We start from the raw sequence: 15,338 nt of genomic DNA, 5'->3' as shown, positions 1-15,338 counted from the left end.
CAAACTTACTTGGTAGTACAGCTACATACATACTACCAGGACCCTAGACTGAGTCCTGATGACCCTGATGACATTCCTATGGGGGGCACCCTAGGTCCCCTGTTCCTCTCAAAACTAACATGCTTCTAGGGGAAAGAAAATATGAATACTGATAATCCTAAACACCTCTTTAAACAAAGGCAAGGCAGATGAACTCTAGGACTCATGTTGTCTGGGATGGGCACTATAACCTCTATAAATCATACCACAGGATGACCTTTTATCCCCTCAGATGGCATTCATGCCATACCATGACCTGTGGGTATGTGAGAAGTGTCAGGGTTGGGGGAATGATAATCCACATAGAAGGAGCAACAAAATATTTGAGATCACTTTCAGAACGAAGAAAACACAATTTCCCCAAACGTTGTGATTTATTCAACTGGTAAACTGAGTATCACTATCCTCCCTCCATTATTTTGAGTGCATCAGGTCAGACCTTTCACACTAACCATCTGCCCAGTGAATGATGACTCATCTAAAGGTTCTTACTCATTGGTTCTTTCCTCAGAGTCTGTCTAATCCCAGGGTTGGAGGAGACTATTCTGGTCTGTGGTCTCTGATATTTCACACAGGAGCTCTGTTCAGTGAGTCCCTGATTCCCTGACTGCTACTTTCTCTCACCAGCCTCTTCCAGCTCTATGATGGTCCTGCAGGCCCCTGAAGCCCCCTGGACAACAGCTCTGACGGTGTTACTGATGGTGCTGAGCCACCCCATGGTCCAGGGCAGGGCCACTCCAGGTAAGAGCAAAGTGGCTATTCCTGGAGGGCCTAGCTCAGGGAACATTCCCAAGGGCATTTCCCTTCTGGGAACCAGACTTTGAGAAAGGCTATGGAGATTCCTGCCACATCCCATGTCCTTCCTTCCCATCTAGAGAATCAGGTTAACTTCCCCATTGCTATCCAGCCAACCCGTCCTCTTTCCAGGGACACAAGGACAGTGAACTGGGGAGCAATGCCAAAGGAGAAGTATGTTGTGGAAAATGGGCCAGGGGGGCTGGAATAACATAGGAAGGACAAGGTTTCCAGAGAGCATTCAGCAGGATCAGCCTCCTGTGTATTCTCATATCGCATCACGACCTTTAGGTCGTGCTTAAGGAGAGTGCCTTATTCTCCCTAGGGTCGGGTAAAAGCCAAGACTATTGGAAGGTGATGGCAAGATTAAGAGAAAGGGAATGGGTTCTACCCCCAGAGCATTCTTGTTGAAGGTAATAAATGCAAACTTCCAAGAGCTTGATTAGAGCACAAGAGTGAACTGAGATTTGTAGGAAGAATGAAATGAGGGTGTGTAGGTGTGTAAGAAAGGATTACTACAGAATACCCGACAGCCAATCAAGGAGCAACTAATGGAAAGACCTCTTCCTCACACTGCCTCCCTCTTCCTAGTGTAGTATTATGGCTCTGTGATCCCATTTTCTCAGGATGCTTCCAAAGTCTATAGTCCACCATAGGAGGGAGGGCTATCAAGGAGCTATCTTAGTTTTCCACTAATTTCCACATTTCCTTTACAGGAGCCTTCTCTTAGAATCTTTCTAAGATATATTGTCCTTATTTCTAGGGGTAGCCATATTTGAATACCCTGAGCCCAGCCCTTTTAGTCCCAGGAACTCTCTCCCATTACATCATGTCCACTTGCTGAGAAGGGAGGCAGAACTTGCTCTTGTTAGTCACTTGTTAGTGTGAGTATCCATTGGAAGGACAGCTCTGCTGTGGAAAACTTACCTTCAAAATCCTGCCTTTAGAAACAATGGAGTCCACCTTCATGGATCTCTGGTGATTGTGGTGCTTTTCAATGATTAAAGTACCTTCTACACCTTTTGAAATCAGGTCTTTCCATAGCCATGTTTGAAAGGTAAACAGATACATTAACTTCCAGGAGAGGAAGGCTTTCTTATACTAATATTCAAGAAAGTTTTAGGGAAATTATTTATACATTTCCCGCATGCAAAGCCAGAGTAGATTAAGATATATACAAGATAGTGGCACAGAGGAAAGAGCACTTGGTTATGGAAGAGAAGGAAATAAGGGAAGATTTCTTGGAACAGGTCACGGTGAGGCAAGGTTGACTCCAGGATGGCAGTGTCAGGCAGGGAGCACCAACAGGGAGAACAGCACCACTCTCCATTCCCCAGCTCCTTCTGCCCCTGCAGTTTCTCTTCCTGAAGGGCTTTATGTCCTAGTGAGGTTCTGCTCCTTCCTGTGACCTCAGGTGAACTACTGCTCCTGCCCCATCTGCTGCAGAATGGATGAGCTTCTCAGTATGCCCGCACCTCCCCAAAGATCACTAAGTCACCCCTCTAGCAGTGAGTCACAGTTTATTCAGTGAATTCTGGTCACCGATAGGAAATCACAGAGGGCTGGGTGACCCGCTTAAGACCACAGAACTCTGTTAGAAAAAAGAAATACTATTTTAAGATTCAGCGCTGAGTGGGAAAAAGAGTTACTACCTAGTACATTAGCGGCAATCCTTGAAGATGAGTGAGGGGTCTCCCCCGGGCCCTGCTGGCTGGCAGGCGGCCAGAGGCGACCGCGCCGGATCCTGGAGTCAGCGCTGACCGAAGCCGAGGGGCGAGCGGGAGGGTGGTGTACTCGGCCGAGAGGCTGAGGAGGGGTCTGGGGAGGGAGTCGTGAGGTGGCCGAGGTCGCATCCCCAGGGAGTCGCGGCCGGGCTCAGCGCCGTCCTGCTCCCCGCAGAGAATCACGTCTACCAGGGACGGCAGGAATGCTACGCCTTCAACGGGACGCAGCGCTTCGTGGAGAGATACATCTACAACCTGGAGGAGCTCGTGCGCTTCGACAGCGACGTGGGGGAGTACCGCGCGGTGAGCGAGCTGGGGCGGCAGCAAGCCGAGTACTTCAACAGCCAGAAGGACGTCCTGGAGCAGAAGCGGGCCGTGGTGGACACCGGATGCAGACAGAACTACGAGCTGGACGAGGGCTTCACCCTGAAGCGCCGAGGTGAGGCCGCGGGCGGGGCTCGCGGTTGCCGCTGGGCTTCGAGCCCCGTGGGGATGCGGGGCGGGGAGGGGCCCAGTGAAGGGGTTTGGGTGCTGGGGATCCATGCGGGTGAGTCAGCCTTCTCGTGGAGCCAGGGCAAGGACGTGAACTGTGCTGAACATGAAAAGAGGGAGGGCTGGGTGGAGAGAGAAACACACCATCAGGCCTGCCCACTGACTGTGGGGCAGTGAGGAGGCAGAGATGCTGCCCTCCAAGCGCTGCAGGCCACGCAGAGAAGAAACTCCCTTGGGGGAGATGGTTGGGTTGGACAGCTTGAGGGGTTTGGGCAGATCTCTCATGGGCGGGTATAGTAGGGATTCGAAGCTGGGGAGGAGCGTCTGGGCTGGGCAAAATTATCTAAGGAGGAAGGCGGATCCAGGAAAGAGAGCAAAGGGCTGATTCCTAGGTCCGTGGACAATTATGATGTTGGCTAAGAGAAATATCTGGGAGGACCAGAAAGTAAAGGGTGAGTATTATAAGAATTGGGCAGAGAAGGGTCACAGACGCTGAAGTAGCGAGGGAGATGGGAACTGAACAGTTGTACCAATGACTTCAGAAGATAAGTAAATAGAAGTTGAAAGGTGGGCTTGGAAACCAGAGAGAACAGGTTGTCTGCAGAGTAGGACCAGGAGCTGGACCACATGGGCTGAGAATTAAGGGTGAGGACCCAGGCTGAGCATAAACCGTAAATTCTTTGAGGAGGAGATGGCATTTTGTCTTGGACTCTTATTGGTTCAGGGAGCCTGAGTGTGAAGAGGGGGAAGAGAGGTGATGTTTGTGCAGAGCCTCAGGACCTTTCAAGGATGAGAGAAGAGAGCGTGAGCTTCCTCTTACCATCAGCTTGTGGATTGGGGGACCCCTATGCACCAACCTGAGAAGACCTGAGGGATGAAGAGATGAGCCTTCCACAAAACTAGGGATCCTTCTCACAGAGAAAGGGGAAGGATGATAGGTAGAAGAAGGCAGGAGCTGTGGGAGGGCTCACCTTTGATCCCTCTTCTTTTGGAAAGTGGAAGGAATCAGAATGTGGACAAATTGGATAAGAATTAAGAGAATGACATGAGTTTAGGATAGTTACCAAAGTAATTAGTGAGAAAATCCAAAGAGAAGAAATAGGACTGGCAACAACTGTAGGGTCTAATACAAATTTGTAGGACATAAATCTAAATAATCCATTGCCAGATTGCCCTGGTGTCAGCCTGAGTAATTTGGGTTAATCACTTAGGCCAGTGGGTCCCAAACTAGTTCTGCTAAGTAGAACCTCCTAGAGATCTTTTTAAAACACACATGCCCCCAGAGACACTGCCCAGAGATTCACATTTAGTAGGTGGTGAAGTCAAGAAATCTGTATTTTTAGTTTCCCAGTGATTCCCATGTAACCAGGTAACTGTTGCCAGATCCTGAGGAGTTTTCTTTTTAAATAGTAAATGACAAGGTCGTAATTTTGGGTTCAGAGAGTGTTAAATGGGAATGACTGCAATCAGAGCTGGAGTAAGAAAATGTTATTATTGTCTAGGGAATAGTAATCAGGGCATGAATTATAAGGGGGAAGAAAATAGAGGAAGGGGAGAAAGAGCTGCAGAATTTCCTAACATAATTCTAGAAGCAAATAAGCGGACAGTCTTCCACTTACCTGGAAGTCTTTGCCTTTGTGAAATGTATTTTGAACTGGTTGAGAAACGGAAGCGCTGGACCTGTAGACTTAGCTTCATCTTCTCCTAGAAATCAATTTTATACTTCAGTCAAAGTTCTTGTGGAATGTTCTGGGCCTCAAAGTAAATTTCGGTGTAGAGCTTGATTTCATGAGGTCCAGAGAAATTTAATTATTTCACAAACTGTGACTCAGATAGGAATTGAACTGTCTGATGAACCGTGAGTTTATAAAGGTGGTTGAAGTAAAATGGTGTTCCTACAAGCACCACGAGTATAAAAAGGCGGGCAGCGTGGACTACTCTATGTACAAAACCAAGTAGCTATAGGAAACAACATTCTAGGTAAATTGCAAAAATATGCCTGTCCCATCTCAAGGTATTTGTTTGCTCTGGGAAGTAGAAATTAGAGAAAAAAGAACTAACTTTTTAAATACCTGGAAGGTCTTAGGTGGGAAATTCTCTTAATAGGTTTTCTCCAGAGGCAGCTGGATCTTTTCTGGCCTAAGGAGGGGAGGAAGATAATGGTGACAGATGTCCAGAAGTAGTAACTATCAAGAGGGTCTAGGAGGAAATAGGCAACAGAATGCAAACTGATGTGGGCAATATGGATGAGGAAAAAACAAGGAGAAGAAAGTACATCAAACAGAGACAAGCAGAGACACAGGCTGGACCTATACCTATGGGCTCCTCAAACAACAGAAAGACACTTAAAATGAGAAATTTGGCCATGGACAGGAATTCCTATTAATTCAGCAAAAGGGGCTCAGAATGTTGGGTTTGAGGATATTACTCTAAATATCTTGAGTTTTTGTAGATAGGAAATGGCATAAAATATATAGACTATTTGAAAAATAAGTCATTGTCAAGTTCGTTCTGTTTAATTTTAATTTTTATGACATAAAATTATTAGGTCAATAGAGAAAGAGAATGCCACATATATCTTAACTTCAAAAAGTTATCTGAGTGAATTTTGTGTTCTTTTCATCAAGATAGAACATTGAAAAGATAGGTAGTTTCACAATTGGAGAAATATTCTTTATCCAAACACTATTTATTAATCAATAGCTTATAGTTAAAATTTCTGCTAAATGTGCCACAAAGTGTCATGGAGATTTGCTGGGGTTCTGCCGCAGGCCGGCTACAGCAAAATAACCGGGGCGGGGGGGGGGAGCAACTTGTGTAGATTGATACAGCAGGAGTGGGAGCCGTTTATTGTAGGACAGGAGCGGTATTTATACATTCCACACAGCTTATCTTAATTAGCATAAACTAGATACATCACTCAACCAATAAGGAATCTCCACACTCAATGGCTCGCTGGCATTACTTCACAAACCACTCCCTCTGGCAAAATGCCAGGCGCCATCCAGACTTGTTTACAGACTCTAACAGGGTTTTCAGCTTTTGGATTCTCTCAGGAGGCAATTTCAAGCAAAATATGAAAAGTAGTAAAACTATAGCAAAATTTATTAAAGAGAAGAAGGCACAAGCACTCCCAAGGGAGTGGGGGGCGGTCGGGTCCTCTCAAAGAGGAGAATAACAACTCATTTCTTTTTGAGCTTCATTTTATTGGATATGTAGGAGGATTCTTAGGAAGTCCCACCCAAATATCATCTCTCACTCTGGACTGACAGACCACATTAGATTTTTTAAACCTCTGATTCATATTACAATATTATAGTACGACAAACCGAGGGCAACTCTTGGTCATCCTGGCCTGTCTGACAGGTCCGGATTGGAACGTGTTTGACAGAATTTATGATCACTGGGCTCTGAACTTAATCATCCTCCTTTCTTAGGTCTTGGAATCTCTGACCTGGGTTGTGCTTTTTTTTTTTTTCCCCGATATTGCTTAAGGTATCTTAGCAATTAAGCCTTTTTGAGCAAACAAATCCTTGGTTCCTATCCCTCTGAATATATCTACCTTCCTCCTGTTGTAAAATGAATAGTTTATAGGCTTGAAATCAGGCAAGGGTAATAAAATAGCTAACTTATCATCCCTTGCGGTACCACTGAGGCAGGGCCGTTAATGAACTGACTGGATCTGCCCTACTTGTTGTCTTAAACCCTGACCACCGCTCATGTCTGTTACCTAACAAGCACTGCTTTTGTCTTGCTCCTAATATTCTCAGTCCTTGATATGTAACTTAAAAACTTGTATATTCTCTTCAAAAGTCTGCCGAGGTCCAGTCCCGTTGGGGGGAGTGGGGTTCCAGGGGTCCTGAAGAAGGAGTGGCGTTGGCGAAAGTAGAAGAGTCAGGACAACAGGTTGCAAGTTACAAGCAGCCTCCAGAAGACATCTCTCTGCCCCTGGAGGGAACTTTATTTTTATACCTTTTTTACAGTGTTTTTTCAGGTAGTTAATGGATAGCTTCAAAGCCTGAAACTTTTTTGATTTACATAATTTTCAAGAGTTACAGTCTTTTCTGACATACATTGATTACCTAAGATATTGAGTACATTGTTCAAAATATTTTTCTGTAACCTTAGACAATCATGATTAAGCTTTTAGGTTTTTACCTCAATCACTAGGTGCTAGGCGACACAACTAGACTACATGACTCCTGACCTATTATTCACTTCTAACTTTAAAGCATTCCTATCATTTTTTATTAACCTTTAATTTTAAAGCATACTTATAATTATTGGAAAGCTTTATTACTTTTAAACAGAAATCCCAATAAAACACACTTAAAATAATGAAAGTCTATTACTTAAAAGCCTACTACTCTGAAGTGCCTCTAAAATATATCTATGTTAATTTTACATTATTCTATTTTTATTTTTTTAAATTTTTTTTTAAATTAAAACTTTTTCTGTTTTTCTTTTTAAAGAGAGAGAGAGAGAGAAAGAGAGAATTTTTTAATATTTATTTATTTTTTAGTTCTCGGCAGACACAACATCTTTGTTTGTATGTGGTGCTGAGGATCGAACCCGGGCCGCACGCATGCCAGGCGAGCGCGCTACTGCTTGAACCACATCCCCAGCCCCATTATTCTATTTTTAATTTCCAAGGTAATTTCCTTTTTTCATATGACCTATTTGACTGCTTTCTTAAAGAACTTTCTTGATCCTTGGTCAAAGCACACCAATTCTTAGGTCTTTGTAATCTTTAACTAAAGGGCAGGCTTTACATCTCAACTCATTCATATTAACTGTGTGTTTTCCATTTTCATCATAAGTTTCTGCATAAAACAAAGGAGGGTCTATTGGTTGGGGAATGTATTTTTATTAGCCTCTTGTCATCGAGAGGATACCATAAGCTACATTCGGTGGTCCTTGTACTGTTGGCACAGCAATTGTTTTTCTGTAGCGAGGATGTTGTACAGGTTGTGGCTTCAGGATGGGGTTGGGGGAGCTAGTGTAAATTGTTAACCATGGGATAAATATTTCTTGAGCTTGAGGAATATCACCATTGTTTGTATCCTGAGAGACATTGAAATGCACCTCATGGCATATCTCACTTGTATCCTTAGTCTCATTCTGGGAATTTTCCTGCAATCTCAGGCAATATGTACTTTTGTTATTGATTGACGTAGCTCTGTTCTCCATATCATGAGTATCATAAACAAAACACTTAACATTCCTCATGGTTTAGGTTTCCAGATGATGCGACCTTGCCCCAGCATCTCCCACGCTGTGACCCTGTCAGACAGCAGGTGCAGGAACGCCTTCACCAAAAGTCTGTTTCCGTCTTTTCAGTGCAACTAGCCTAATAATGACATTTATATCTTTTTTAAAAAATTTTTTTAGTTGTTGATAGACATTTATTTATTTATGTATATGTGGTGCTGAGAATCGAACCCAGTGCTTCACACATGCCAGGCAAGTGTGCTACCACTGAGCCCCAGCCCATATATTTATATCTTAAACATCTAGAAACTACTTCCTTAATAAAAGCATCTAAGAAATTATAATCTCAATTGTCACTCCTTCTTTTCCTTCCATTCTAGTCCAGCCTAAAGTACATGTGTCACCCTCCAAGAAGGGGTCCCTGCAGCACCACGACCTGCTTGTCTGCCACGTGACAGATTTCTACCCAGGCAACATTGAAGTCCGATGGTTCCTGAATGGACAGGAAGAAACAGCTGGGATTGTGGCCACCGACCTGATCCATAATGGAGACTGGACCTTCCAGATCATGGTGATGCTGGAGATGACCCCCAAACAGGGAGATGTCTACACCTGCCACGTGGAGCACCCCAGCCTGAACAGTCCTGTCACTGTGGAGTGGAGTGAGTTACCCCCTAACAGCCCTTCTAGACCCCATATTATGAACACTAGCTCCAAGGTCCACGCATCTTGTCTTACACGTCTGTACACTGGGACCACTTTTACCAGCATGTGTTTTCTATACAAGCCCCTGAGGGCAGTTCTGAAATGGAGACAGTGGAAACTAGCCTGTCTCTGGTGTAGCGTATCCTAAGGATTGAGGATCTCCCGCTTTGTCAGAAAACCTAGGGAATCAGCTGTTTTCCTGAATTGCCCTCATACAATACCTTTTCCCCTGGTCTTTGTTATGTTGAATGACAGCTGCCAGAATCAGCATCTGTTCTCTTGTTCAATTCACCAGCCTAAGTCCAGAACTGGGTGGGTCCTTTCTAAATTTACTTCTCAGTGGACTCCCTCACTGTCTTCATGGTAAGGCGAGATTGCAATAAATCACTGAGTTGATCTTAAAGCAAGAGACAGACACTTTATTCATCAGCTGGTGGTCAGGATCCACCAGCTGGCGGACCAAGGGATAGGCTGCAAGTCTCCACCCTTCAACCCCCTCCCGGAGTTTGAGTATTCTTTATAGTCCAAAACCATATTAAAGCATAAGCGGCTGTTGCTATGATTCAAAACCATAAGCAAACGTCATGAGATCTAAAATCATAAGCAGAAAAGGGAGTGGGCCAAAACGTCCCTAGTTGATTACAAGTTAAAGAATGGTAACTAACATCTAGACAATCTGTCTCTGACAGGGAACATTGTCCAAGAAAAACGGGAACCAAAGAGAGAGAACACTTTTACACTGTAGAAGAATTGCCATTTTATGTTGCCAAACACGCTATGCTAAGCCACTGTTGATGGGTACAGAGGTGGGGTGTTCCCTGGGAGAAGCATTTCTCACATGACATGGAGTCTCAGGGCAAAATGGAATCTGTTTGGTCCTCACTCCTAGAGCCTGGCCCATAACACTCCTGCTGACCTCCTGCTCCAGCTCCAGGATCTCAGACAAGACCCAGGAAGGGATGCAGCTGGAGGCCCTGAAACTAATCCTGGATTCTGTTCTTCCCAGAGGCACAGTCTGACTCTGCCCGGAACAAGACCCTCACCGGGGTTGGGGGCTTCGTGCTGGGGCTCATCTTCCTTGTAGTGGGCGTCTTCATGCACAAGAGAAGCAAGAAAGGTAAGAAAGCCAGGAGGAGACCGAGGCTTGCCTTCCTGGCTTCCTCATCTGCATGTTGAGGGACTGAGACAGGAGAGCAGTGCTGGAGAGTTCTAGAAGCCACTGAAATCAGTTCGTCAAAGCAAAGATGGCCTGTAGGGAGGGAGGAAAGCCCAGATGACAAGGTCTGGTGCTCAGGCTCATGTGGGGTCCATGTAGTGAGGGGCACTGGAAGGTGGGATAAGGGTGTCTCTCATCCTGAGGTGGTTTTAATGGCTGAATGCATCCCCTTTGCTCCTTTCATTCCAGCTCAACGAGGACCTTGATAAACAGGTAACACTCCTCTGTTTTCTTGAGGGACTGGGTTGCAGAAGGATTAAGTGTTGTCCTTGCATTTTGACTGACCACAGGGAAGAGGGTCGCAGGCCTGAACTTCCCTCTCAGCCTCAGCCCTTGAGTGAGTGTGGGCAAAGGGCCTTCCTTTACTCCACTGGGGATGGAAGCTCAGGAAAACGGGTTTTTATCAGGCTAAGACTCAATCTTATAAAACCCTACCTTTTCTGTCCTGGGGCTCAGAGGAAGAGGGCTCACCAACCTGGGATGACTTTTTCTCCACCCCACAGGGCTCCTGATCTTACAGAAGACTCTCTGTGTCTTGGAACAAGGATTTTTCTGCATTTCTTTAGTCCCTGAGGCTGATTCTGGGGCAGACCCCCAGCTTCCCAAGAAGATGGTCCTGCAAAGTAATTGCTCTGAAACCAGAGTCTATAGCTCTGCTCTTTGACTCAATGCAAAAGTTTCCTGAGGCTTTCAACCAAGTTCCTGAACTCCATAAATAATTAAAATCCAACATAGTTGTCTGTTTTCTTTTAAGAATTGCAGCGTTGGGGCTGGGGATGTGGCTCAAGTGGTAGCGCGCTCGTCTGGCATGCGTGCGGCCCGGGTTCGATCCTGAGCACCACATGCAAACAAAGATGTTGTGTTCGCCAAAAACTAAAAAAAAATAAATATTAAAATTCTCTCTCTCTCTCTGTCTCTTATAAAAAAAAAAACTTTCCTTTTAAAGAATTGCAGCGAGTCATCTCTGCCATTGCTTTGGCTTGAGGTAAACAGAGATAATGGAGAAGTTCATTGTCATGTACACAACAGGCAAGAGGAAAACGTGAAAATGGGAGATCCTAACTGCTGCATAAAGTAGCCAGTTGGAGTACAGGCGTGAATCACCAGGTCTGGATAGGACTTCTTTTTGTGGAGCTGCACATACTCTGTGCTCTACAGTTCTTCTTCTGAATTTGCTATATTTATATTATGGGCTGCCCCATAATCATATTTGCCCCTTTCATCTATGTAGGTCTCAGACCATGATTCTTAGTTATTCTTTGGTGAGCAGGCAGTGACTCTGAATATGAATATGGTTATGTGACCTGTATTCACCGATTCAACATATATCTTATTAAGAGCATGTTTTACCATTATCAGTTAAGAAATAAAATAAAAATCAGAATTAAGGATTATAAATTTAAACATTTTCATCGTGTACATAATAAATACTGCTTAACCAAATATGTCTTACCCTTTTGAGTGCATCAAGGAGAATGTACAGACTTATCCTCAAAATCTGTATTCCCCAGCCTACCCAGACCTCTTCTCCTAATAATTTGTACTATGGGAGATGCATCCTAATTGTTGAAAGACAAAGCAGTATATGTAGTACTTTTTCAAACACAAGTCTTTTTTTTACAATGCAAAATTTTTCTTAGTTCTATATGTCATATTAGGTTATCTTTAAGTCTAGATAGTCTTATAAAACCATAACTTGTCTGTCCTGGGACTAAGCACTTCTTATTTTAATTTGGGGCACTAGGGATTGAACCAAGGGTCACTTTACCACTGAGCAACATCCCAGTCCTTTTTATTTTTTAATTTAGAGACAGTATCTTACTAAGTTGCTTAGGGCCTTGCTAAGTTACTGAGGTTGGCCTCAAATTTGCAATCCTCCTGCCTCAGCCTCCCAAGATGCTGGGATTATAGGCAAGAGTTACCAGGTCTGTCTAGTACTACTTTTTTGTGGAGATGCACATCTTGAGTGCTCTACAGCTCTTGACACACAAAGCGGTCACCTCCCTGTCTCTGGCTTCATAGAAGCAGTTTCTGGGTCCATATACTCCTAGATGCCTGCCCCTGGTCAGTTCCTACAATCTACAGTGCTCTTCTCTCACAGTCTCCTCTCACTGTGCCCTGAATCTGGGCACCAGACTCCCCCATTTCCAGGAGAGTTTGGGGCTGAAGGTGGAGTCTAGGGCATCACTAATACAGGAATAACTGTTGCCTTGGGTTGTGTAGAAATTTCAGCTGTCACATAATGAAGGGATGAGGACAGTTTACAGCGGACAAATGAGGACCCTTTATCTCTTGGTTTTCCTTTCTAGATTCAGAGCCACCACATGAGAAGTCTATGTAGCAGAAAAATAATATGATTATAACCTTGTCATTCAAACACAGAAATGGGTCATGAGTATTCTGAAAAGTCTTAAAATCATGATCACTATTAAATCCCTAGACACAGAATGTGTAGATTCCTCTGTGGAGCCTTCAGGCACTGAATATTACAAAACATATCCGAATGGAATCTTCCATAACCATCCCCCACCCACTGCTCCACATGCCACAGGCCAGGGCAGGACCAGGGTGGAAGCGACATTCTCTGGCAGAATCAGAAACTGTGGTTTCTGCATGCACATACGGGTCCAGGAGACGTGCCTCTAGAGGACTGGGGTGAAGGAAATGGGGAAGGCCCTGCAGCTAAGAAAGCAGGCATCAGGCAGGTCCAGCTCTCACACACCAGCTATGTGTTGGTCTCTGGGATTTTTTTCTGGAAGGATGCAGCATAGGGAGAAGTCCCAGAGGAAAAGGGGGTGTGAAGTCCACCCAGTGTGGGGGCCACCTGTTACCACACTTCCGATTCCAACAACATTAACTGGATACTTTGTATGTGTCAGGCCCTGTGCTAGGTGCTGAGTCTGAGTAGGATCAAAAACAGGTGGGAATAAGACAGGTCTTGGGTACATCAGTCCAGTGACTGCATTGAGAGGCACAGAGAGATTCAAAAGAAAGCTGGGACTGCAGTTTTCAAGCAGACTTGAAGCTGGTGACATGCCTATGTCCTCTTCTGTCACAGAAAAGTTGCCACCTACAATAGGAAAAACTCAGTTAGGACTCTCGGTTTAGTGTCATATCCTTCATTCCTCATTTTCTGCCCCTCCTATGGAGAAGGTAGTTTTCTCAGTCTTACAGGTGTTAACTGCCCCAGGTGATGGCCATAAGTTAAGGGACACCCTAAGGAGATGTCATTTCTCCTTCTTGGGTTCTCCTGTCACATGGCTGCATCCAGCTACAAGTGAGTTGGTATCCTTGAAAGCAGCGATTACTCAGTAACTGCATGTTACATAAATAATACACAAGAGGACCTGCCGTGTTTACTACATGAGGTCCTACCACGTAGTAGGAGCTTTGCTGGGCTTTATGGGTAAAGGGACTTCAGTTCCTAAAAGTTCGTAAACTACGTGCTGCCCTGAGGGATGCTGACAAAGCTCTATTTCCTGGCACAGGTACTAGTTACGTGGGTGTTTGCCTTGATAATCATTGGCTGTACATTATTTTGTTTTATGTATTCTTGAAAATGTCCTCTAATTCACAATAAAAGGGTTTAAAAAGAATCAAAGCAAGATATTGATAATTTGGAGCAAACATAAAAGCCAATGAGTCTAGCAGAAAAACTGAGTTTTAATAATAGTTGGAATAAAGAACATAACAGATGATATAACAAATGAGACTTTTGCAACTGAAGATTAACTAATAATGAATCAGACATCGTTACTCTATGAACATATATAACTATTTGACCAGTGGGATTCTACATCATGTATAACCAGAAGAATGAGAAATTATACTCCATTATATACATTGTATCAAAGTACATTCTACTGTCATGTAAAACTAATTAAAACAAATTTTTTTTTACTAATATATAAAAAGTCAGACTGAGGTACTAACCCTAGGGCAGCATGAAAGATCAAATAACAGAAAATAGAAAAGCTAAGAGACATGAAGGATAGAAACAAAGATTCTGACACCTAGGTAAATAAACACCCAGAAAGTAAGAGAAATGTAGGAGGAGAATTACCACAGGAAAAAATAATGAATTTCTAAGCTTTAAGGAAAGATAAGCAAGCTGGAAACAGTGGCTCATGCCTATAATGCCAGCAGTTTAGGAGGCTGAGGCAGGAGGATCGCAAGTCTGAGGTCAGTCTTAGCCATTTAGCGAGGCCCTAAGCAACTTAGCGAGACTCAGTCTGTAAGTAAAATATAAAAGAGGACTGGGGATGTGGCTCAGTAGTTAAACACCCTGGGGTTCAACCCCAGGACCAACAAATAAATAAATAAAAAGAAAGATTAAATAATTTAGTTGAAAATAGTACACAGAATGACAGATGTTTTTAAACAAATTTATCAGGAAAAAGAACTGTCAAAACAAATGAGCTAAATGATTGACACAAGTAATAAAGGAGACAGCAAAATTCAATGAAAAAGAAAAAGAAAGAAGATAAACAGAGTCAATTCAAATTGATGAGGTCACCAGATTTCAAGAATGATTGCTAGGGAAAAGGTAGAAGATTTAAAATGAAAAGGGAAATGATTATACATACAGAAATTTTAAAATGAAAAACAATTATGAACAACTTTATGCCTATAAGTTTGAAAATTAAGAGTGATGCATTTTTAGAAAGACATAAAGGTGAAAACAACAGGAAGAAATGGAAAACTAAAATAGAGTAATGAACATCAAAGAAACATTTCAGTGTCACCTCTTGCCCTGGGCTCCTGTCCAGGTAACAAGGCAGTTGGGCGGGTCCTACCACACTTGAAGGAGAGACCATGCCTCTCTTACACATGCAGCCTGGAACGCAGAAAAGACTAAAGCTTCCAGATCATCTTAGGAAGGGTGTGCATTCTTTTCCAGGGCCAGCTAAGGGTAGTACAAGAGATGAAAATGATGGCCAGGCACACACCTGTAATCCCAGTATCTTGGGAGGCTGACTCAGGAGGATCACAAGTTCAAAGCCAGCCTCAGCAACAGCAAGGCACTAAGCAACTCAGTGAGACCCTGACCTAAATATAATACAAAATAGGGCTGGGGATGTGGTTCAGTGGTCGAGTGCCCCTGAGTTCAATCCCCAGTACCAAAATACATTTTTTTAAAAAAGAGGAATGGGGCT

The 15,338-nt window shown here is 43.7% G+C and overlaps 2 protein-coding genes across 2 annotated transcripts in view; both read left to right on the top strand.

Annotated features, from left to right (window-relative positions):
• Nucleotides 1-10,912, top strand: part of LOC124106749 (HLA class II histocompatibility antigen, DP beta 1 chain) — a 65,477-nt gene extending 54,565 nt beyond the window's left edge. Inside the window, exon 6 of the mRNA XM_046464515.2 lies at nucleotides 10,686-10,912. The gene's annotated coding sequence lies outside the window, so the exon portion shown is untranslated. The remainder of the gene's footprint in view (nucleotides 1-10,685) is intronic.
• LOC124106750 (HLA class II histocompatibility antigen, DP beta 1 chain) lies at nucleotides 569-10,912 on the top strand. The gene is made up of 6 exons (XM_046464516.2): nucleotides 569-780; nucleotides 2,734-2,997; nucleotides 8,642-8,923; nucleotides 9,973-10,083; nucleotides 10,372-10,395; nucleotides 10,686-10,912. Exons 1-5 carry the CDS (start codon nucleotides 681-683, stop codon nucleotides 10,386-10,388), a joined length of 774 nt encoding a protein of 257 aa, XP_046320472.1. The 5' UTR covers nucleotides 569-680; the 3' UTR covers nucleotides 10,389-10,395; nucleotides 10,686-10,912.
• Nucleotides 10,913-15,338: the final 4,426 nt, after the last annotated feature.

The sequence above is a fragment of the Marmota monax genome, unplaced genomic scaffold (genome assembly GCF_021218885.2).
Source record: "Marmota monax isolate L192 unplaced genomic scaffold, Marmota_monax_Labrador192_F-V1.1 WCK01_AAM20220418_F8-fsc00211, whole genome shotgun sequence".
In the NCBI taxonomy this organism is placed as follows: Eukaryota; Metazoa; Chordata; class Mammalia; order Rodentia; family Sciuridae; genus Marmota; species Marmota monax.
Note: the sequence above shows the minus strand (reverse complement) of the source record. Positions and strands in the feature narration are given on the sequence as shown.

What these genes read in the sequence shown, in the direction of transcription:
- LOC124106750 (XM_046464516.2), top strand. Translation starts at nt 681, where the DNA reads ATGATGGTCCTGCAGGCCCCTGAAGCCCCCTGGACAACAGCTCTGACG. An exon ending in CCAGGGCAGGGCCACTCCAG is followed by an intron (nt 781 to 2,733) that starts GTAAGAGCAAAG and finishes TGCTCCCCGCAG; the next exon opens with AGAATCACGTCTACCAGGGA. An exon ending in CTTCACCCTGAAGCGCCGAG is followed by an intron (nt 2,998 to 8,641) that starts GTGAGGCCGCGG and finishes CTTCCATTCTAG; the next exon opens with TCCAGCCTAAAGTACATGTG.